General features: G+C 48.5%; 1 protein-coding gene across 3 annotated transcripts in view; it reads right to left on the bottom strand.

Annotated features, from left to right (window-relative positions):
* Positions 1–24,790, bottom strand: part of RAB44 (RAB44, member RAS oncogene family) — a 55,982-nt gene that overhangs the window by 6,690 nt on the left and 24,502 nt on the right. For all 3 annotated transcript variants that reach the window (XM_030221635.1, XM_030221634.1, XM_030221636.1), the window contains 6 exons: positions 21,640–21,685; positions 19,546–19,646; positions 13,754–14,697; positions 9,500–9,581; positions 5,126–5,240; positions 2,245–2,346 (listed from right to left, as the gene is read on the bottom strand). In XM_030221635.1, coding sequence (XP_030077495.1) covers positions 2,245–2,346; positions 5,126–5,240; positions 9,500–9,581; positions 13,754–14,697; positions 19,546–19,646; positions 21,640–21,685 — 1,390 coding nt within the window. The remainder of the gene's footprint in view (positions 1–2,244; positions 2,347–5,125; positions 5,241–9,499; positions 9,582–13,753; positions 14,698–19,545; positions 19,647–21,639; positions 21,686–24,790) is intronic.

Here is a 24,790-nt window from a genome sequence, read left to right as displayed (position 1 = left end):
CTGACACCCAGGGTGGGTCGCCGCTGCGCACCCCCCTCACCCCCTGGGTGCAGCACGGCGCACCCACCCTCGACGCGCGCACCCACCCCCGGAGCGCATTTTTACCACTGGCGTAGGAAAGAGGACGGGTGGGAGGGCTGCTCCGCCCCGAGTGCACGTCGCTGGGAGCTGCGTCGGCTCCGCTGGTTCCCTGCTCTCTCTGCCCCGGAATAGGAAGTAACCTGATCCGGGGCAGAGAGAGCAGGGAACCAGCGGAGCTGACACCCCTCCAGCGGCGTGCACCCGGGGCGGACGGCCCCACCGCCCCCCTTCCTACGCCACTGGCTGGGCAGAATAGTGGTGGTGGGCAGGAAAGAGTGGGCTTCTTTCCTGCCCCCGAAGAAACCACTAGACTACCAGGGCCCTTCAAGGTAGGACCAAGAAGGGCCCACTGAGGGGGACTGTGGTGTGTGGGAGGGGTGCAGCAGCTGTGGTGGTAGAGGGGGGCGGCAGTGAGGCGGTGGGGAGGCCCAGATCACTCTCAGTCCACCCCTGAGACCTGCACTAAATAATGCCTGTTTGCATACACACCTCTGAATTCTGTATAGGTTACTCAAAATTAGGAGGGCAATTTTGGGTGCAGATTACAGATCTTCATATAAACTAACTGGCTAATTATTGGCATTGACAAGCACTAATTGGCAGTCATTAGCAGTTACATGCAGATCTGCCCTATGCGCTTATCCCATACCCTGTGCGCCTAACTTATCTTTTGCACAACTCCAAAGGGGGTGTGGCTAGGGGAGGGTCATGGATGGGCCAGGACATTCCCCAGATTTAAGTGCTTACATTTCCGCACCCAACTGCAGTACTGTGAGCCTTTATTTGCAACTACGTGAGGGGGAGGGGGCGTATTCTATATCCTCTTTCCATCCACCTAGCACAGCCATTGAGTTCTTTCACAGAAGCCCCAGACCCTGGTTTTCTCTAGAGCAGGGTTTCCCAAATTGCGGGTCACGACCCCAAATGGGGTCACGACCTGTGCAAGCCCTCCATAAAGACATCATTGGCCTATGCCTCCAGGTCACACGCTTTCTGTGGACAATAATGGGGTCACAGCCACAGAAAGACCGATATGTGCTGCTCTAGAATTCAGGTAACACCGACCTGGGTCTGACCCCAAGATGCCAACAGTAAACAGTGGCCAGAACTTCCCAGGGGACTCTGTATGCTGCCTCTAAGTGTCCCCAGCTCAGCTAACCTGGGGCACAGAAATCAAATTCTTGCCATGGACTCTTGAAAAATCTGGTGCGAATAATAGCAAAAAGAGAGGACAACCCAATGGTCTAGTCTAGTGGTTTGCATCAAGTGAGAGACCTTGCTCGTATGATCTTGCTCTTGGAAGAAAGCTTCTCAAAGTGTCTGATTAAGAACAACATGTAAATAGGATGTAATGGGGTCAACCAACTGAAGAGAAGGACAAGCACGTAGAAAGCTGGGAATAAGAATAAAAGCTGTTATGGAAGGAAGACCCTGGGTAGAGCTTCAAAAGAAAGAGGTAGCCAAATGGTTAGATCAATGAGCTCAGAACCAGAAAGGCCACGGTTCAAATCCCACCGTGGCACCATGTGAACTTGGGCAAGCCACTTAACCCTCCACTGCCTCGGGTACAAACTTAGATTGTAAAGTCCTTTGGGGCCAGGAAAATACCTATTGTTCCTATGTGTAATTCACCTTGAACTACTGAAAAGGACCAAATGGAGCCAGTCTCTTTGGTTGTGAGGGCCAGTGGGTGACCAGAACTTCCTTCCACACAAGAGTTGAAAATTCAGAACGCTCACCAGTTCCTAGGATGTCTGGAGGAGGCAGGTGACCACCCTGCCTAGACCCAGGCCTGCGGACAGGGAAGACACCAAAGTAGTGTGACCTGGACCATGAACAACGTGTTAGTTAACTCAAGAAACAAACACCAGCTTCACCCTAACAGTGTAGGGTAGATGTTGATGGCAAACCTTGGCACAGGTCTCCTATGTGGCACTCAGGGGGCAACTACTCTCAAGCAGCTATCAATGAACTCCCACTGTCATTGACCAGTAAATCCATCTGCTTGATACCGTAGACCACCAGATGCTGAAACGATTTCCCCATCCCTACGGCAGGGAAAGTTAGTGTGAAATGGCAGCACCACAAAGGAAGACAGACGGAAAAGAGCAAAGTTCATTTACCAGGGGCAAGGTCTCAAATTTCAGACAGGTGTGCCCCTACCTCAGCCAGCTGCTTTCCCTCCTGGGTTGGCACTTGCCTCTCAGACTCACAGTCAATTTTATTCCCAAGAAGGAGAGTCAACACCTCTTCACCTGCTTTCTCCTGAAAACAAATTCGTGTACCATTAAAGACTGAGATGAATGATGTTTGAAGCCAGATGAAGGCATCCCATTTACATACACAGGAACGTACGTAGTAAATGACGGCAGATAAAGACCTGTATGGTCCGTCCAGTCTACCCAACAAGGCGACCAGAGTTGTACCTGCCACTCCATGAGGGTCACGTCCCTCTTTTCCAGGGAAGGGCAACTTTTATACACAGAGGACCGCATGAATGTCAGTACAACCCCCAGCAACCCGCAATATTATCTAATGTCAGAAATGGACATGCACTGAGCTCCATAGACCTTCTGCAATGAATAAATATAACTAAAAATGATCCACCTGATATTTAGCGCTTTTTAACCGTTCAGAACGAATGCTGACCAGTTAAATAGTGCATAGCCGGCTATCCTCCGCTGAATATCCACAGTTAGCGGCTGGCAGATAACCGGCTATATCACGTGATACAACCAGCTATCTGCCAATTTTTAAACCGAGTTTGGCGGCTCGGCATTGAATATCCGGGTTCAGCAAGGACCACGGGAGACAGCCCAGCTGTCTCCCATGGTCTGAATATCAGGGCCAATGGAAACAAACTCCTTGAGTGCCAAATGAAGTATTAAAAATTGACAAAACCCTGGTTAATGAGGTTTTTTTTAAGGTATATAATACAGTCTCAATGATCTGACCTTAGCTAATCTGACCATCCGGTATATCCAACAGACCCCCCCCCCCCCCAAGTGACGTCATTGCATTGCCGTTAAAAAGTGCACAAGTTCTTTCTGTTTTCCGGCTTCACATGCTGCTCATTAGTGTTAATAAACAATACTGTATTTGAAATACTGATTCCCCTATGCCTGTTCTTTATGCATAAAGTTAGCTTTCCGTGTGTTTTTTAAAGGGGTTACCATTGCTTTCCGTATTATTTGACGTTTCCCTTATCCGACAGTGGATCGGTCCTGTTTAAGTCAGACAATCAAGTCTGTACTGTTTTTCCTGTGGTCTTGGGGACCACATAAAATTCAATGGCAGGCCATATTTGGCCAATGGGCTGCAGGTTGCCCACCCCCGCTGTATCCCCTGTTTAAAGTCGCATAAGTTTGCAGAATTATTTGTAAAGCAGTAGCAAATCTGCCAGTAACAGGGCTTAGTTATAAATAAAGATGTGCTGCACATTGCCCCATGTAAGCTGCATTGAGCCTGCCATGAGTGGGAAAGCGCAGGGTACAAATGTAACAAAAATAAAATAGATACTATTGGAGATTCTACATGGAATGTTACTACTATTGGTGATTCTACATGGAATGTTGCTACTATTGGAGATTCTACATGGAATGTTGCTACTATTGGAGATTCTACATGGAATGTTGCTATTCCACTAGCAACATTCCATGTAGAAGGCTGCGCAGGCTTCTGTTTCTGTGAGTCTGACGTCCTGCACGTACGTGCAGGACGTCAGACTCACAGAAGCAGAAGCCTGCGCGGCCACATTGGTGATCTGCAAGGGCTGACTTCTACATGGAATGTTGCTACTATTGGAGATTCTACATGGAATGCTGCTATTCCACTTGCAACATTCCATGTAGAAGGCTGCGCAGGCTTCTGTTTCTGTGAGTCTGAGGATGTCAGACTCACAGAAGCAGAAGCCTGCGCGGCCACATTGGTGATCTGCAAGGGCCGACTTCTACATGGAATGTTGCTACTATTGGAGATTCTACATGGAATGTTGCTATTCCACTTGCAACATTCCATGTAGAAGGCTGCGCAGGCTTCTGTTTCTGTGAGTCTGAGGATGTCAGACTCACAGAAGCAGAAGCCTGCGCGGCCACATTGGTGATCTGCAAGGGCCGACTTCTACATGGAATGTTGCTAGTGGAATAGCAACATTCCATGTAGAATTTCAAATAGTAGCAACAGTGGAGGAGTGACCTATTGGTTAGGGTGGCGGACTTTGGTCCTGGGGAACTGAGAAACTGAGTTGGATTCCCACTTCAGGCACAGGCAGCTCCTTGTGACTCTGGGCAAGTCACTTAACCCTCCATTGCCCCATGTAAGCCGCATTGAGCCTGCCATGAGTGGGAAAGCGCAGGGTACAAATGTAACAAAAATAAAATAGATACTATTGGAGATTCTACATGGAATGTTGCTGTTCCACTAGCAACATTCCATGTAGAAGTCGGCCCTTGCAGATCACCAATGTGGCCGCGCAGGCTTCTGCTTCTGTGAGTCTGACGTCCTGCACGTACGTGCAGGACGTCAGACTCACAGAAACAGAAGCCTGCGCAGCCTTCTACATGGAATGTTGCTAGTGGAATAGCAACATTCCATGTAGAATCACCAATAGTATCTATTTTATTTTTGTTACATTTGTACCCTGCGCTTTCCCACTCATGGCAGGCTCAATGCGGCTTACGTGGGGCAATGTGCAGCACATCTTTATTTATAACTAAGCCCCGTTAGTGGCAGATTTGCTACTGCTTTTCAAAGAATTCTGCAAACTTATGCGACCCCTGATGCAGGCGAATAGTAGCTGAAACAAGACCCGTGTCGGGTTCTTCAAATAAAGAATTGGGTCTTTCCCATGATCCTGCTCTTGGAAGTCTTTCTGTGCATTTCGTTCTGCTTTGCTCGATTGTGTACTTTGGATCCTCTCTTTTACCTGTTACCATCCTGCGACCTCAATTCATGTCCCTCAGGTTCTACCACTTCCCCGTCTCTGAAAAAAAAGATTTTATTTCTATATTACTTCCTGTCTAGCCCGCCGTTTCCGTTTATTTACCTTGATACAGTCAATCCAGTAGCGCACAGCCACGAACGAGGGCCTTGAGGTGACGTCATACATCACAATCACACCGTCTGCCTTCCGGAAGAACTGCTTGGTGATGCTGTGGTACCTGAGGAAGCCCCGTTACCGCAGACTGTCAATATCAGCTACCAGAAGGATGTAGGCATGTAAATAATATGGAAAACACAACAGGGGCCGATATTCAGACCGCAGGAGTTAGTCTGGCTAACTTCCGTGATCACCGCTAAACCCGGATATTCATAGCCGCCGGGGGGGGGGGGGGGGGGCAGGGGGGGACAAAATTCCCCGGGCCTCCAAGGGGGACCCGGCACCACAGTCCCGCCTGCCCTCTATCGTCGACCATCTGCCACCGGGCTGGGCCCCCTGTATTGAAATCACAGCGCCTCTCACCTCCGTGTGAAAGCGCTGTAGGCAGCAGGGCAGCAGATCACCTCCCTTTGGGCCTCCTTCCCTCCCTGTGTCCCACCCTCGTCTGACATAACTTCCGCGAGGGCGGGACACAAGGAGGGAAGGAGGGCCGAAGGGAGGCGATCTGCTGCCTTGCTGCCTGCAGCGCTTTCACATGGAGGTGCGAGGCGCCATGATTTCAATGCAGGGGGCCTGGCCCAGTGGCGGATGGAGGGGGTGGGTGGAGGAGGGGGAGCGGTAGCAGCGACCTTGGGGTGGGTGGAGGAGGGGGAGCGGCAGCAGCGACCTTGGAGGGGGTGGAGGGGGAGAGCGGCAGCAGTGACCTCTGGGGGGCAGCAGGGCTGGGGCCCGGCCCAGTCTCTCGGCGGCCCTGCGGATATTCAATGCTGGGCTGTTTCCGGTGACCGGCATTGAATATCCGTTTTATTTTTGGCCGGTTAGAAGATAACCGGCTAAGTTGATATTCAGACGTAGCTGATTATCTTCTAACTGGCCAAAGATATCCAACATATTTACATGGCCAAATATAGCCGCTAAAGTGGGGCTGAACATCAGCGGATAGCTGGTTATGTCAGCCAATAAAACCAGCTATCAGCTAGCCACTAACTGGTGATATTCAGCAGGAGATACCTGGCTATTCCCCCCCCCCCCCCCTCGAATATCGCTGGATAGCCGGTTATGGGGCATTTAAACAGTCAGGTGCCAATCCTGGCCAATTAAATGCTTTTGAACATCGAGGGGGAACAACATTTCTTGTTTCATATCGTTTCCCCTCCGAAACAGCACCAAAAAAGCTTCATTGTATCATTTTAGGTTGTGTAAAATGGTTTTAAGCGTATGCTGAAATGCTAAAATGAAATGGAAAAAAAAACTTAAATGAAAAAAAAAAACCCCAAGCCAAAACTGTTTTCAATTCACACCCCCAAAACAATAATGAGTTAGGCCATTTAAAAACCAAGTTAAGCAGCAAATTCCAATAGTTCATAAAGAAAGCAGCAGAGTAGAAATTATTTTAAATAAAAAAATAGAAATAAAAATCCAGGCACCTCTACTCTTGGGCTGATGACTAGAGATGTGGAGGACAGTTTCTTGTTTACTTGGATAAAGTGGCTGAAAATTGCCCTCAGCCGAAGAATGCACAGGTTTTCACAGCGTGTGTCCTTTTAGCCAGGCTGTGAAGAGGGAAACACCACACAGGTCCGCCTTGGGTGTCAACGAGTGATGGGGGTGCTCCGTCCACCCCCCCCCGGCGTGGCCCCCCCCCCCCCCCCCGGCGCAGCGCCTCTCACTCCCTCCCATCCGACAGTCCCCATCTGCCTACCAGCTGAGCTCCATGCACCCGGCACCTCGAATCTGCAGCACTGCTGACTGTAAAAGAAAAAAATTGTCTCGTCATTGGCCCTTTCCTCACTGTGTCCCACCCTCGAGGAAATAGGAAGTTACATCAGAGGGCGGGACACAGTGTGAGGGAAGGGCCAACGACGAGACAATTTTCTTCTTTTACAGTCAGCAGCGCTGCAGATTCGAGGTGCCGGGTGCACGGAGCTCAGCTGGTAGGCAGGTGGGGACTGTCGGGTGGGGGGGAGTGAAAGGCGCTCAGTTGGTAGGCAGGTGGGGACTGTCGGGGGGGGGGGGGAGTGAGAGGCGTTGCGCCGGGGGGTTCACGCCAGGGAGGGTGCCGTGTCACGCCGGGGGGCGCCATGTTGCACTGCACCCGAGGGGGGGTGTGCGCAGCGGCGATCCGCCCCGGGTGTCAGCCAACCACGGAACGCCACTGCACAGGTGTGTGACATTTTCACAACTGTGTGTGCTATTCTTCTCCCTTGCAGCTGCTCACACAAAAAGCACACACAAAGGATGTGGCTACTTTCAGCACACATTCTGCACCCTCATTTTCACAGGGAAATTATCTGCTTTGTTTCTCTTTAAAAATGAGCAAAAAGCGTGCATGTGAGCAATTACTACAGACCTTACAACTATGTGGCCTACTTGAAAATAAACCCCTTAAGAACTGAACAAGATTCCATGGGAACCTGTAAGGTCTGATCTACAGACTGAGGTTCCGGTATTTCACGGCAGCAGTCATCAGTTAAGTAAAATGCCACGGTTAAAATTAAACTGGATATTCGGTGCCGGTCCCTGGATATCGGCCAGCATTCAGTATCTGCTTTCAGCACTGACGCAGAAGTGCTATCTGGTTAGTGGCCAGATTCAGACCCCGAACTGGATAGCTAATCATGTTTACTGTCCGCTCACATGGTGGAGGTGGGATGAGGCAGGAAGAAGGACCTTTGGCAGCAGAGAAAACTTAACACATTAATGCACTAACCCGGGTCCTGGTTGGCACACACGAGCAGGAGACCAATGCAGCCTGAGCCTTTTTCTGCCTGCTTGTCACCAGAAGCCTTGCTGGGCCCCCTCTTGGAGTCTGGACCCAGGAAATCTTGCCCTCACCCTGCCTCCCCCCCTCTCGGCAGCCCTGCACTAGCCAGGTAGTGCCAGGGTGGTCAGAGGACAAATTCAGTGGCACTTTCTGTTAGTGCTACCTTTGAATATCAGCCCCCAAATTTTTACTACAAACCTCCTGGGGGAAAAAAACCGTGCAAACACTTCAGAATTTGACAAAACACCATGGAACTTTACTGACAATCTTCTCCAGATAACAGAGAGATGGCTGGCCTGTACATTTTAAGAAAACCTTGCTATGACGAATGGGGTTCGTGAAAAATCTGCAGGGATGAAACGTGCACAAAGTTGCTGTCTCACTTTTGCTGCAGATAGATTTTCAGAATACCAGTGGCCACCACAGGAACAAGCTAATGCTTAACTCCCCCATCCCTGCCCCCCCCCCAGCCTTCTGCTTAATTCCTTCCATGCCTGTTCCCTAACCTTGTGCTTAACTCTCTCCATACCTGTCCCTCCCATCCTTGTGCTTAACTCCCACTCATGCCTGTCTATCCCCCCCCATTCAGTGGCATAGCCAAGGGTGGGCCCGGGGCCCACCCACTTTGGGCTCAGGCCCACCCAGTAGCAGCATATCTATGATGTGGCTGACAGGGATTCCCCAAGCCCCACCAGCCGAAAACTCCCAACAACTGTCCCTCCTGCATACCTTGTAAGTAGCAGATCTTCACCTGCAGCGAGCAGAGACTGATACATACTACTCGCACCAGCCCCACAGCCTTCCCTCTGATGTATTCCTGCCTATCAAGGTTGCCAGGTTGAAAAAATTTTCCCCACCCAAAACGAGCCCAAAACCCGCACAAAGGTAAACCCCGCCCCCGACGTCATCAACCCCGCCTCCAACGTCTTTAACCCCGCCCCTACGTACCCTCCGACATCATTAACCCCGCCCCTGACGTAGCCGTCAACGTCACTAACCCCGCCCCCAACGTCGTTAACCCAGCCTCTGCGGGGCTTCTAATGGACCAAATTGGACCAATAGAAGCCCCAGAAAACCGCCCAATCCGCAACGTGGCTTTTTAAAAGCCGCCCAATTTCCCGCAGCTGGCAAAAATTGCCCGCAACGGGTCGCGGAAAGCAAACCCGCAGACCTGGCAACGCTGCCGCCTATGCGGAAACAGGAAGTTGTATCGGAGGGAAGGCTGTGGGGCCAACATGAGCAGTGTGTATTTGTTGCTGCTCGCTGAAAGTGAACATCTGCTATTTAAAAGGTATACGGGGGAGGGGGGATGTTTGAGAGACCATATGGCATGCAGGTGAGAGAGGGAGAGACCAAATCATTTGTGGGACAAGGTGGAGTTCTTCTGCCCACCCATCTTGGGCCCAGGCCCACCCAAAATTGGGTGTCTGGCTATGCCCCTGCCCCAATTCAAGTACTACAGCAGCATGCTGAAGGGTGGAATGAAGGTTCTCATTTGGACCATGATGACATCTACAATTTCCCTGTGGGCTGACAGATTTCCCTGTGCATTGTACCTTTCTTGCCCAGCTGTGTCCCACAGCTGTAGGGCAAAGCTCTTGTCATCCACAGTGAGGGTTTTGATCCGGTAATCCAGCCCTAAGGGACAGGGAATATCTGAAGTCATTTCTGGTCTTGCTTTAATTTTTCAGATCATAATGAATTTAAAATATCTTAAAAAAAAATATAAGGTGATTTTATTCAATGGTGGATTTAAGTCAAGACAACATCCAGGGAGAAAAATTAGCAGTTAGGGGCGATGCCTCAATCCCCTCTCATATACTTTTCTACTATTGCATCTTCCATCTAGAGTGGAGCAGTGGTGTAGCCATAAGTGGGCCTGCGTGGGCCGGGGCCCACCCAATTAAGGCTCAGGCCCACCCAACAGTAGCACACGTTTAGTGGTAGCTGGTGGGGATCCCAAGCTCCGCCAGCTGAAGACTTCCCCCTGATGGTAATGAAAACACTATTCTCCATGATACTGGCACCTGCACATGCTCAGTTTTCGGTGCGTGCCTGCTGCCGACTACTAAGGTGGAAAGAAGCGTTTTCCCACCAGCTGAGATTTTTTTTTGTGCTGAGTGAAGGGGAGAACACTTGATGCCCACCCCACTTCTTGCCTTGGCCCACCCAAAATCTGTTGTCTGGCTACGCCCCTGGAGTGGGAGGCGTAGCCCACTGGTTAGCGTAGTGGGCTGTGAACCTGGAGAACTGGGTTCAGTTCCTGCTGTTGCTCCTTTTGATCCGGGATAAATCTCTTAGGGGCCCTTGTACTGAGCCGCGGGAGGCTCTACGCGTGTGCAGCGCATGCTACCGCCAGGCCGGCCCGCCCTCCTGGCAGTAATTTCAGATTTGGAGCCAGCCCGTTAACACCCGGATGAATTATTTATTTGTTTCTTCCTATGCGCGCCAGTTCCAGGGGTTAACTGGCACAGCACGCACCAACCCGTCACCACGCACGTAGCATGCGAGCCTTTACCGCTAGATCAACGGGTGGCATTATGGGCTCAGGCTGGTTTTGGGCACGCGCTGGTTTCATTTTTACCGCAGGCCCTTTTCCCGTCCCATTAAAAAAAAAAAAACAGCAATGTTTTTTTGTAGGTGCGGTAAAAACTGGCTCGGCCTGTGCCCAATATACACGCCTACACTGCCGCAGGCCACTTTTTACTGCGGCTTAGTAAAAGGACCCCTTAAGCCTCCCATCACTTATTCTCTGTACATTACTAATTGTATCTGATACCTCGGAATGACAATGTCATAACAAAACTCTGTAAGCCACATTGAGCCTGCAAATAGGTGGGAAAATGTGGGATACAAATGCAATAAATAAATAAATCACCCCCCAGTACAAAACTCAGATTGTGAGGCCATGGACTGGGGGGGGGGGGGAGAGAAATTGGGCAAGACTGGATGGGAGGAGAGGGAGAGAGGAAAGGAGAAAGAATGACAGAGAGAGATGGGGTGATATTAGATAAAGGGATGGGGAGAGATAGGGAAATTGGGCAAGACTGGATAGGTGGGGACAAAGGAGTCAACTTTTCAAAATGATTGGGGATGCTAAACCCAATAGAAATTACTCCTCCCTGGACACAGTCAAAGGGTTTGCTCAATACAGTGGCGTTCCTAGGGGGGCTGACACCCGGGGTGGATCGCCGATGCGCCCCACCCCCCAGGAGCAGCGCCCCCCCCCGGCGAAAGGACACCCCCCACCCCGGCGAAAGAACCCCCCCTGGGTGTACGCCGCTGGGGGGTGCCACGCACTGGTCAGCTTAGTTCATTTCCATGCTCCCTCTGCCCCGGAACAGGTTACTTCCTGTTCCGGGGCAGAGGGAGCATGGAAACGAACGAAGCTGACCGGCGCGCAGCACCCCCCCAGCGGCGTGCACCCGGGGCGGACCGCCCCCACCGCCCCCCCCCCCCCCCCCGGCTCAATAGCTGGAATAGATCAGTGTTGGAGCAGGTTGTAGTGAAAAAGGTGAAGAAGGCAGAAGACGAGAACAAATGATATATGGACAGGAGACCCTTGGAAAGAGAGTTAAAAGAAGAAGCAGACACTGGGACCAACACAATTCGAAAAATTAAATGGCCAGACAGCAAAGGTTGAAGAAAGAATTTTATTTTTAATTTAGGATTAACTAATGCGGTAGCCGTGTTAGCCCACTTTAAAAGTTAATAAATACAAATAAAAGAAAAAAAATAAGGTGACACAGAAGCTTAGCTAAATTGGGTGGCGGGGGGGGGGGGGGGGGGGGGGGGAAGAGGGGTTGGTGGTTGAGAGGCTAGGATAGGGGAGGGCAGACTTATACGGGGTCTGTGCCAGAGTTTATCGTGGGCAGACTAGATGGACCGTGCAGGTCTTTTTCTGCCGTCATCTACTATGTTACTATGTTACTATGTTATATTGAACTATATACATTTTTTGACTAACTTTCGGAGGCCAAAACCTACTTCTTCAGGTTGGGACAGTATACTGCTGTAATAGTATGCTTGTCCCCTCCAAAACCTAGTCAAAAAAGGTAATAACTTAGCTCGATAAAAATGTATCACCTTATTTTCTGTTTTATTTTGTTAATTTTTAATGCAGCAATTGGAATACGTATGTTTTTGAAATTTACATCTGCTCTCTTTATATTTTGCATGGTACAAAGGGACATATCATTGTTTCTGTTTCTTTGGTTTTGCACTGAATGCAGTATGACTTCTTGGGGGTTCAGTTTAATTTTTGTCTACATATTTCTATTTTTAGTTTGTGGTTCTTATTCTATACTTCATGAGGGGCTACTTCTACTTATGTGTGAAAAAGGCTGGATATTCTGTTAGCATTAAGTGGCTGTGTAGGACTGATCTGTACTAATCTAGCTTGTTTTGTTTTCTAATAGTTATAATTGTATTAATGTTCTTCTGCCCGCTGCAATGTTCATTTGTAGGAAGGACCTTGTGTGACCCCCCCCCCCCCCCCGGAAGTTAGCTTGTAAACTTATTAGATTCTATGATTCTATGGTCCAACTTGTTAAGAATACTTTTTACTTTGTAGTAAAAAAAATAAGTACTTTTAAGAGCTGTACTTTGGGTGGGCCTAGGCAAGAAGTGGGTGGGCACCAAGTGTTCTCCCCCCCCCCCCCCCCACCACCACCAAAAAAATATCTCAGATGGCGGGAAAATGTTTCTTTCGGCCTTGGCATTCTGCAGCAGGGATGCGCTGAAAACTGAGCGTGCGCAGGTGCCAGTATCGTGGAGAACAGCATTTTCATTACCATCAGGGGGAAGTCTTCAGCTGGCGGAACTTGGGATCCCCACCAGCTACCACTAAATGTGTGCTACTGTTGGGTGGGCCTGAGCCCTAAGTGGGTGGGCCCTGGCCCACCCAGGCCCACCTGTGGCTACACCACTGTCTATGACTGGCATAAGGGCTTGCTTGTGGCTAAATGCCAGGTGCTTATATACCCAGTTAGGTTAATATTCTATACAGGAAGGTGTACGCCTACACTCCCTTACAGAACTGACTCCTTTCAGTTGCCCTTTTTGTATCTCGGGGGAAAATGCTTATGCCTATATTTATTCATTTTTTTGAATATGCCGCCTTTCAATTTGTGAAGATCAAAGCAGCTTACAACATCAATAGCAGAAAAGGAAAACAACCACACTTCTCATATAGGAAAGAGAATTAGAGGGAAAGAGAGAAAACTGTCTGGAACGGTAGCCACTACATCAGCCGCCTCCAAAACCCTTCAAGGAGGCTCTAGTCTAAACCAAGGATACCAAAGACTTCCTCCTTCTGGTCTTAGCTTAGAGCCCTGTCTTACTAACTTGGGTTTTAAAAGGGGTCTCTTGGCTCTTTTGCCTCCTTTGCTCCTCGTCCCGGGGGTTGACTGCTTCTGCCAGTCACACTACAAAAAAGGGCCTATGTATGCTTTGAAAACGTACAATTTTAAATGGTGCTTTGTTTTGGTCCAATTAATATGCACAAGGGCACATGCAAGGGAAATCCCCATAAAACAGCTTGAAAAAGTTTCCGGTGGTAATAGGGGGGAGTCTATGTCTGAACTCTGCCCCACAACCAACCATCTCAAATTCCAGGCATATGCTATCAGGACTGACCCTTCCCCTATCACTGACAACATGAGCAAAGATCTCTTCAATGGCCACCAGGGTTTACATTCTGGTCAGAGGCATTAGACTGAAATGAATTCCATCATGGTTCGGAGCTCTCACATTAGTGCACTTCCTAAATCTTTACTTGTAGTACTCAAAGCAAAGGGATAACGTCTTACCTATGGTGGCTGTCATGTCCCTGCGATATAAACCATCATGCAATCGGTTCAGAAATGATGTTTTTCCAACATTAGTATCTCCAACAAATAAAACCTTGTAGACATGGTCAGGGTTTTGCCTGGCTTCTGTTGACGGGTCAGGTTTAACAGTCCTATCACCTCCTGGTTTTCCAGTACTGTGCAGTTCCTCCTCCTCTTGCAGATGGGATCCTCTACTGTGGTCCTTCTCAGGTGCCACCTCTTCCAGGGCATTCTCTAATCTGACGGCTGGATGATCAGTCTCCTTTTCTTGAGCCTCTTCCTCTGATGCCTCCTCCAACGTATTGCTTTTCAGATCTGCTTCTCTTCTGTCCTCTCTTTCGAGAAGATCATCTTCTAACCCCCTTCTCCCGAAGTTATTTCCAGCAGTGGAGGCCTCTGGTACTCTGGGTTCAAATAAATTCTCCTCTGGCTTTGTTTCTAGAGCATCCCTTTGCAGTTTTTCCTTTGCTGGAATGGCCGACTGCTCTGTATGTGGAATAAGAACATCCTTCATTATAGGTTCCTCTTTGGGGGCATGACCTTGTGCCACTTCCTGTTCGGAAACAGCAGGCCACTGTGAATTGTGATCAAGGATATCTTTTTGTGCAGGATACCATTCAAGAGCTTGCTGCTTGGAGATTTCTATCTCAGGTTCTGAACTATCTGCATGCCTTATGTTTTGCTCAGTATCTGTGACCGTGGGAGTAGACATGGTCCCTGGCATTAGAGAACCATCCATTTCAGTCAGTTCTGCTTCCTCAGCAAGAGACTCCATCTTTGGTATCCTTGGGTGTGACAGAGAGTTCTGGAAGTCCATATGGTCCTCATTCATAAATTCTGGCAGGGGATCCTCTTCGATGGAGATTACCCTTATTCTCGGTGCCGAGTTGGCGTCAGCAACCTCGGAAAGGTTAGGTAGCGTACTGCAAGACAAAGGCCAGTGGATTATGTGTAACATGCTATTTTTATTTTGAAATTAATAATCAAATGAACTTATGTACAAGACAGAAGCTGTGGATGCATAATTGTTCATATATCAAGGGCAGTGGAATGCCTATTGGGTTGGAGTGGCCAAACAAACCAACTTCCATCCCTGAGCCTCAAGCTCCCTAGTTTCTGATACTGTGTGGGCCATGGCTCCAAGGAGCCCACCCCATTTTGTTGCCTGTGTCCTGTATAGAAACATAGAAAAATGAAGGCAGATAGCCTATCCAGCCTGCCCATCCATGCAATCTGCTATCCCTTCCTCTACCTTTGAGATCCTAGCTTGCTTAAATTCAGATACAATCTTCTTCCCCACCACCTCCACCAGGAGGCCATTCCATGCATTTACCATCCTTTCCATAAAGAAGTATTTTCCTAGGTTACTTCTGAGTCTGCCCCCTTTCACTTGCATCCTAAGTCCCCTCATTCCAGAGCTTCCTTTCAATAGAAAGAGACTTGATTCCTGTGCATTTGTGCCGTGTAGGGGGGGAGAATATATAAAAACTTGATGACTGTATAATGGATCTGTTTGAAGGGTTCACTATTGGAGAATTGTATACGGCTGTAGAAACTGTCTTTTCATGAAGGCTTTATGCTTTATGTTTGTCAATAAAAAAACTTAAAACATAAAAAAAAAAAAACATTTCTATTATATTTCACTTCTTCTGCCTTTCTTCCAAAGTAGAGGAGTGTGGTAGCCGTGTTAGTCCACTCTTAAGGTTATCAATAGAAATCAAACAAAATAAAACATGGAAAAGAAAATAAGATGATACCTTTTTTATTGGACATAACTTAATACATTTCTTGATTAGCTTTCGAAGGTTGCCCTTCTTCCGATCTGACGAAGAAGGGCAACCTTCGAAAGCTAATCAAGAAATGTATTAAGTTATGTCCAATAAAAAAGGTATCATCTTATTTTCTTTTCCATGTTTTATTCCAAAGTATACAAATTAAAGTCTGTCCCCATGTGCTTTATGATAAAGACCACTGAGCATTTTAGTAGCCTTTCTCTGGACCAACTCCATCCTGCTTATATTTTTTTGAAGGTCTCCAGAATTGCACACAATATTCTAAATGAGGTCTCACCAGAGACTAATACATGGGGCACATCACCTCCTTTTTCCTACTGGCCATTCCTCTCCCTATGCACTCAAACATCTTTGGATGTATAGGAATATGCAGCTGTGATATGTACAGATGTGCAAGATGGGTTCAGGAGATGTTATAAAACCAGGAGCAGAGATAGAAACATAGAAACGTGACGGCAGATAAAGGCCATATGACCCATCCTCTGTAACCCCCAATTCTACCTGTTCCTAAGCGATCCCACATGCTTATCACATGCCTTTTTAAATTCTGAAACAGTCCTAGACTCCACCATCTCCACTGGGAGGCCATTCCACGTCTCTACCACCCTTTCTGTGAAGTAATACTTCCTTAGGTTACTCCTAAGCCTATTCCATCTTAACTTTGTCGTATTCCCCCTCATTCCAGAGCTCTCCTTCATTTGAAAAAGGCTCTCTTCCTGTACATAAATGCCCTTGAGATATTTAAATGTTTCTATCATGTCTCCTCTCTCCCTCCTCTCTTCCAGCATATATGTTGAGGTTCATAAGCCTGTCCCTATAATTTTTGTATTCAAGACCGCTTACTAATTACGTAGCCGCCCTCTGGACCGACTCCATCCTGTTTATATCTTTCCGTAGGTGCGGTATCCAGAACTGCACAAAGTACTCCAAATGAGGCATCACCAGAGACTTATACAACTGTACTATCACCTCCTTTTTCCTGCTGGTCATGCCTCTCTTTATGCACCCAAGCATCCTTCTGGCTTTGGCCGTCGCTTTTTCTACCTGTTTGGAAGCTTTAAGGTCATCAGACACAATCTCCCCCAAGTCCCACTCTTCCTTCGCACACTGAAGCACTTCACCCCCTATACTATACCATTCCCTCAGATTTTTGCAACCCAAGTGCATGACCCTGCATTTTTTGGGATTAAACCTTAGTTGCCAAATATCGGTCTATTCCTCTAGCTTCGCTAGGTCCTTCCTCATGTCATTCACACCCTCCAGGGTGTCCACCCTGTTGCAGAGTTTAGTATCATCCGCAAAGAGGCAAACCTTACCAGACAGCCCTTCCGCAATATCGCTCACAAAGACGTTAAAAAAGAGCCGGCCCTAGGACCGATCCCTGCAGTACTCCACTGACGATATCTAATGCCTCTGCCTACAGGTGTGAGGTAACAGAGACACTTCATGGGTGTCAAATTCTTTGTGGTCTGATGCCCCACCACATCCCATCCCCAGTCCCAAGTGCCTCATCATGATTCACTTCTGTCAGAAAGGGCTAATTAGATCCCCCTTACACAGGCCCCAAAAGAACCTTGGTCTAGTGGTTAGGGTGGTGGACTTTGGTCCTGAGGAACTGAGTTTGATTCCCACTTCAGGCACAGGCAGCTCCTTGTGACTCTGGGCAAGTCACTTAACCCTCCATTGCCCCATGTAAGCCACATTGAGCCTGCCATGAGTGGGAAAGCTCGGGATACAAATGTAACAAAAATAAAATAGATACTATTGGAGATTCTACATGGAATGTTGCTATTCCACTAGCAACATTCCATGTAGAAGGCTGCGCAGGCTTCTTTTTCTGTGAGTCTGACGTCCTGCACGTACGTGCAGGACGTCAGACTCACAGAAGCAGAAGCCTGCGCGGCCACATTGGTGATCTGCAAGGGCCGACTTCTACATGGAATGTTGCTAGTGGAATAGCAACATTCCATGTAGAATCTCAAATAGTAGCACTAGTGGAGCAGTGGCCTAGTGGTTAGGGTGGTGGACTTTGGTCCTGAGGAACTGAGTTTGATTCCCCGCACAGGCAGCTCCTTGTGACTCTGGACAAGTCACTTAACCATCCATTGCCCACCGCATTGAGCCTGCCATGAGTGGGAAAGCATGGGGTACAAATATATATATATATATATTTAAAAAAAACAAACAAACCTAACACTGGTGTTAGAGCCAAGGCTAGAGTTAACCTGTGCAGAATGTTTAAAGGGGTTTAGCGCAGAAAACAAGGTGCACGCCAAAGATGGCTGCAAATTGTATTTGAATGTAGTTAAACAGATGTTAACGAGGTTATTTGCTATTCCCTCAAAACGTTCACACAAACCAACCCTGTTCTTACCGCTGGAAACCTGCCACCAGTTCAGAGCTGGGGGGGGGGGTCGAAGAGAGGATTTCTTAAGATTTTTTGTTTAAAATCTGCCGGTTCTGATTTATTTCAGAAGTGGAAGGAAGCTGTGCAAGCCTCTAAGCGCTGGTACTGAGAAACAAATATGTGTGATGACCAAGCAAACCCGAAAGTGAAAGCACACATTGGCTCCTGTTTTCTGCGTTTAAATAGAAGCCTTCCAGGTGAAAAACCTTACATTTAAAGGTGCAGATGAATGGCATTGATGTGTGCCTCACGTCAGGGTTTGCCTGGGCATGCGCACAAGAGCTGAGCTTACTGCAAAACTCTTGTATCCATGTGCCAGGCATGTTCCTTCCCCTTACTTTCATCTCACAGGGCCAGGGCTGCCGAGAGGGGGGGGGGCAGGGGGGACAAAATTCCCCGGGCCTCCAAGGGGCACCTGGCGCCGCAGTCCCTGGTCTCACCTGCCCGCCCTCGGCTCCGTCGACAGCCCCCCTCCGTCCGCCACCGGGCCGGGCCCCCTGCATTCAAATCACAGCGCCTCACCTCCGTGTGAAAGCGCAGCAGCGGCAGATCACCTCCCTTTGGGCCTTCCCTCCCTGTGTCCTGTTCTTGTCTGATGTAACTTCTGCGAGGGCAGGACACAGGGAGGGAAGGCCTGAAGGGAGGCGATCTACCGCTGCTGCGCTTTCACACGGAGGTGAGGCGCTGTGATTTGAATGCAGGGGGCCTGGCTCAGTGGCAGACAGAGGGGGCTGTTGACGGGGCCGTGGGTGGGCGGGTGGAGACTGGGGACTGCGGCGGCAGCGGCGGCGACCTCGGGGGGGGGGGGGGGGGCCAGGCCCAGTCTCTCGGCATCCCTGCACAGCACGTATATCATTTCAGTGCCATTAGCTTTGAGCATTGGATAGTTATTTTTCTTCACTGTTCCTGCAGTAGGGAGACGGGCGCTGTTGGCTTTAGCACCGAAGCTTTGAGCATTGGGACCACAGTATTGTATCTTGATCCAGGGGCGTAGCCAGACCTCACGGTGGGAGGAAGCCAGAGCCAGAGGTTGGGGGCACATTTTGAGTGCTGCCCCCCCCCCCCCCCCCCCCCACTGCCTCACTTCGCCTCACCCCCCACCCCTCCCACCGCCTCGCCTCCCTTCCCTCCTTGCCGCTTCCCCCTCATAAACAAATACCTTTGCTAGTGGGGGTCCCCAACTCCCGCCAGCCGAAGCCTTCTGCAGCGCTGGTCTCCAGCATAGCCATGTTTGCTGCCCTGCTCTTCTTTCTTCTTGACGCGGAGCATCAGCGTGCACAGGAGGAGCAAGAAGAAAGATAAGCAGGGCAGCGAACACGGCTGCACTGGAGGCCGGCGCTGAAGAAGGCTTCGGCTGACGGGGATTGGGGACCCCCGCCAGCCAAACCAGGGGCCCAGATGAAATTTGAGGGGGCCCAGGCCCCCCATAGCTACGCCCCTGACTTGATCACTCCCCAAAGGCAACTGGTGCACTTGAACTGTGTTTCCCAGGCTGGTCCAGCATCTCGGCAGTAAGTGCCAACTGGTAAATAGAATCTGTTAATGAGGAAGTGCTAAGCTGAAGTGCTTACACATGAGAGACCGTGTCTGGTACCGTATTGTTTGGCACCGGGTCCACTTTCTGCTCCGGTTCTAGTTCCAGACTCAGTACTTCATCTTGCTGAGACATCAACTGAAAGGAAATATATGGGAATTATTCGATGACCCATGTACTTTGTTGTCAGATAATACCGCAAAATGTACTTATGCCCATGTCACAGGGTGACAAGACAAGCCCAGGATTGATGGGATTTTGTGTATTCATCCTGCCTCCTAAAAGCTCCCTACACAGAGGTGAATATGTGTCGATGTTACAGCGCTCCTAGAAACACAGGTACTCAGAGTAGAGACAGAGACATGCCAAGTCAAATGCATTCGGGCCCCTTCTCCAGCTCACCTGTTCAAGTGGCCCGATCTCATGCACTGACTCCCTCTGGCTCTCTTCAGTTTCCTTCCCCTAGTGCTCCCACAGCTTGGCATCTCTCACATTCTGCATCCCCTGCCCCCGTGGTCCTCCAGTCTTTGTGGCAGTAGTGCTGCAGAGACAAGGCTCACAGCCAGCGTTGGGTCTTTCTTCTGCGCCTCTGATGCTACTTCCAGTTTCTGAGGCGGGGCACAGCAGAGGGAAGATGCCGGGTGAGCAAAAAGCTGTGTCTCTTCAGTGCTATGGACCAAAATTAAGGTTGGACGATCACAGGGGCGGGGAGCAGAAGAGAAAGTGAGACACTGGAGGGGACAGAGGGAGAGATGACAAGATGGTGAGAGGAGAGAGAGAGAAAGAGATGCCATGATGGTGTGTGTGTGTGTGTGTGGGGGGGGGGGGGGATAAGAAGATATGCCAAGGTGCTGGGGGGGGGGGAAGATATGCCAAAATGGTGGGGGAGGGAGAAGAAGAGATGCCAAGATGCTAGGAGGAGAGATGAGGAAGAGATACCAAAATGCTGGGGCCAGTGAGAAAAAATTCACTCATTGGCCTTCAATCTCCAATATAGCGATGGTAAATCTCCAGCTTTGGGATGGGCCGCCTTTGGCATCTCTGGAGACAAAGCCCTCCTTGATGTAGCTTTCAAGCTAGCCAACACATGCAGACAAGACACATATGAGGTTTTGGGAAAGAAAGACTCTTGTAGGGAATAGTTTTGGAAAGAAGGGGACTGTATGAGTGCTCTTCTTAACCAGTACATGTGGGAGCTGAAATGCCTGATGTCTTTGGAAGAGAGATACTCCTTGATATCACTTAGATTGTAAGTCCTCTAGGGTCAGAGAAAGTATTTGAATATAATATACGTAAACCACTTTGTTTGTACCACAGAAAGATAATATATCAAATCCATGACCCTTTTTCCTGTGTGTCTGTTTACTGAACCGACAGATCATTATAATTACAGTATCTGTAAGGCATGGCACAGGGTTAGATTTGTGCCATGCTGGGCATGAGCCTCCTCTCCTTCAGGAGCTTTTCTCTTCCCTTATGTTCCTGTCTTGGATGGGTGCACACTCTAGTGTCTTGTCATTGTCTGTCTGTTGGGTATGAATGTTCCTGTGCCTTGTCTGTCTTGGGTTGTCTGGGTTTGTCTTGTCTTGTTGGGGCCAGTCAAGAAAGCTGGAGGCCTGGTGGGTTTATCTGCCCTGCCTGCGGGCTGGCTCACTGTTGGGTCTGTCACATTCCTGTCTGACCTGTTCCCTGCCTTGCATCTTGTTCCGGTTTCTTGTACAGTTCCTGCTCTTGTGCCACATTTTGTCCAGACTCCTGTCTTTTCTTGTTCTTGTAAGCCTTTTTTTCATAGGAATTCTTGTCTTGGACGCTTTCTATGGTAATAATGCTTGCTTTTACCTTACCCTTAGCACTAAAGCTAGAGCTAAATCCAGCCTTTCACCAGCTTTGCAGGTCTGCTCACCCTTTCTCATTTTCTCCTAAAGGAGCTCCTTCTCAATGACTGTCCATGCCCTGGAAATGGTTCCTGAAGCTAAAAATCACCTGAATGCTATGCAATGTGATGTTACTATAATCACCTGGTCACTCAAGATGATTAGATCTCGCAGTATCAAACCCCATTATGAATTCTGGATTACATTTACCCACTAAACACTTGAAAAATATATTTTGATCCCAATATGCAACGTACCTGTGGGGCTGAACCTTCCCTGGTCTCCTCAGAAGGATTTTTGTCCCTGGAAAGAGAGATGTATCAATGCACCGTGAGCAGGGAATTGGAAGTTTTACAGCCTCCAGGAACTAGGGATGATCTGCTCTTTTAAAATGACAACGAACAACTCAGAAATATGTTCCTTCATTTTGTGTCATTTCCAGGATGAAACAACACACAAAAAATCATCTAAATTTCGTTTCAGTGTTTTGTTTGATTTTAGTGCATGCTGAAACCATTTATGTTTGTTTTTTCCGGCTTGATATACCGTTGTTATGCCAAACAAAGTCAAAGCAGTTTACAATAATACAATAAAAACACAAAATAAAATACAAAAAACTATCAATATAAAAGAACGCCAATTAAAGAAAGGAAAGAATAACAGCATTTTGCAGGCTCTAAAATACTCTGCAGCCCCCCATTACCTCTCCACTCTCATCTCTCCCTACATTCCTCCCCATGAACTCCGCTCACTGGACAAATCTCTCTTGTCGTCCCCCTTCTCCTCCACTGCTAACTCCAGGCTTCGCTCCTTTTTGTCTCGCGGCACCTTATGCCTGGAATAGACTTCCTGGACCTATACGTCTAGCTCCATCTCTTCCTGTTTTCAAATCCATGCTGAAAACCCACCTTTTCACTGCTACCTTTTAGCTCCCATTACTTCCCTCACCCGTAACTGTCTCGTCTGTCTGTATTATTTAGATTGTAAGCTCTTTTGAGCAGGGACTGTCTCTCTTTGTATCAGGTGTTCAGTGCTGCATGCATCTGGTAGCGCTATACAAATGCTAATAATAATAATAATATAATGTTATTCCATGCAGATCCTCACTGGTCAATATTCAGCCTACAGCAGTTAGTGGTTTTTAAAGAGTTGATGTCATGAGCTGAATTAGACTCAGGTATTCACAGCCAAACCTAATCCTGGTACCAGTACTGAATATCCAGGAATTTCATGGGCTCCGGAAGTTATCCAGGTCTAGCTGATATGCAATGCAAATGCTAACCAAGCATCGTTAAGACTGTGTTTTATTTGGTCCCACTTGTCTGCATAGTTATCTGAGCACCTGCACTGGGTAGCGAGTGTCCGGATAACTTCTAGGCTGCTCCGACTCCATCCCCTGATCACCCCAGTACTAACCGAAGAGTGCCACAGTGGTCAGAACAGAGCAGATATTTAAAGTCTCCCTCTGGTTAAGAGTCACTGAATATCTGCTCCTGACCCGCTCAGTGTTATTTAGCTGGGCAAGAGTCAGTGGCGTTCCTAGGGGCGCTGACACCCGGGGCGGATCGCCGATGCACCCCGCCCCCCCGGGTGCATCACCCCCACCCGGAACAGCGCGACCCCCCCGGCGAAATAACCCCCCCGGGTGCAGCACGACCCCCTGGTGAAAGAACCCCCCCCCCCGGGTGCACGCCGCTGGGGGGGGGGGTGTCGCGCACCTGTCGGCTCTTCGTTTCCATGCTCCCTCTGCCCCGGAACAGGAAGTACCCGCTTTGAGTTTACCAGAGGGCTCCAGATCATCAGGGATTTAGGGTTTTCTAGTCCGGCTTTTCTTAGGGAACTCTAAGTCCAATGCAAGACCCACTCCGCTCATCTTTTAGTTCTACCTGTGAAGAAAACCATGGTTTCCATCTAGTATCTGCCCCTGCGGATGCATCGAGCTGAAACTTCTGTTTCCCAAGGACCTTTCTTTCTAATCTAATTAAAAGGACAAGGTTGTGCACGCATTTTAACAGGCCAGAGGAGAATCATTTTACCTGGGTACATTTGTCCCTTCCCCGTACATTAATTGTACATTTAAGTAAAAACAGTCAGCACAGGTTCAGGTCAAAACACAGACTGTATCAGTGGTGTAGCCAGACCCAACATTTTGGGTGGGCCCAGAACTAATATGGGTGGGCACTGTGCATATGAGTAGTGTTTCTTGGGACACTACAAAATAATGCCTTAGAATGCACTTGATGATGGAATTGTAAGTAGTCTGCATCAATATAAACCACATACATACAGTTACATTATCCCATATCTTAAACTTGACCAGACTTAAGTCTGCAATAATGGAAAACATCTCATGACAGGATCCTGCAATATAACAGCAATGGCATATATCCTTGAAACAAAACATTTCAAAATATAGAACTGAGAGCTGCCTGTTGCTTGGACTGGAACCAAGACTACGCCGAATCCCGATTGGAGCATCAAGAGAAACTGGGTGGGCCTGAACTCTGATTGGGTGGGCCTGAGCCCACCCAGGCCCACCTGTAGCTACCCCCTGGACTGTATCATTTTTATTATACACTGGTTGATCTGTTTTGCTCATGCATCTATCAAAGAAAGACTTCCACATGGCTCACTGTCACTGTCAATATGGCATAGAAAAAAAAGAGAGATCCAGGTACTCTGCAATCCAATTGTATCACAAACCTAAAGCAGCAATGATGATCCAGTAGCTCTTTATTAGAATCCTTTAATAAATTCAGAAACAACCTTATAATAAGTGGGAATTTCGAGTCAAAAACACTTTTATACTAGCCCATCAACCCAGCATGTTTCGACAGCGAAGGGTGACTAAAATGATAGCGGGGATGGGACGACTTCCCTATGAAGAAAGACTAAGGAGGCTAGGGCTTTTCATCTTGGAGAAGAGACGGCTGAGGGGAGACATGATAGAGGTATATAAAATAATGAGTGGAGTGGAACAGGTGGATGTGAAGCGTCTGTTCACGCTTTCCAAAAATACTAGGACTAGGGGGCATGCGATTAAACTACAGTGTAGTAAATTTAAAACAAATCGGAGAAAATTTTTCTTCACCCAACGCCTAATTAAACTCTGGAATTCGTTGCCGGAGAACGTGGTGAAGGCGGTTAGCTAGGCAGAGTTTAAAAAGGGGTTAGACAGTTTCCTAAAGGACAAGTCCATAAACCGCTACTAAATGGACTTGGGAAAAATCCAAAATCCCAGGAATAACATGTTTAGAATGTTTGTACGTTTGGGAAGCTTGCCAGGTGCCCTTGGCCTGGATTGGCCGCTGTCGTGGACAGGATGCTGGGCTCGATGGACCCTTGGCCTTTTCCCAGTGTGGCATTACTTATGTACTTATAGTGCCTGCTTCAGGGGCAGAATTTTAA

This window comes from Microcaecilia unicolor, chromosome 12 (assembly GCF_901765095.1).
Source record: "Microcaecilia unicolor chromosome 12, aMicUni1.1, whole genome shotgun sequence".
Lineage (NCBI taxonomy): Eukaryota > Metazoa > Chordata > Amphibia > Gymnophiona > Siphonopidae > Microcaecilia > Microcaecilia unicolor.
This window is presented reverse-complemented; position numbering and strand designations above follow the sequence as displayed.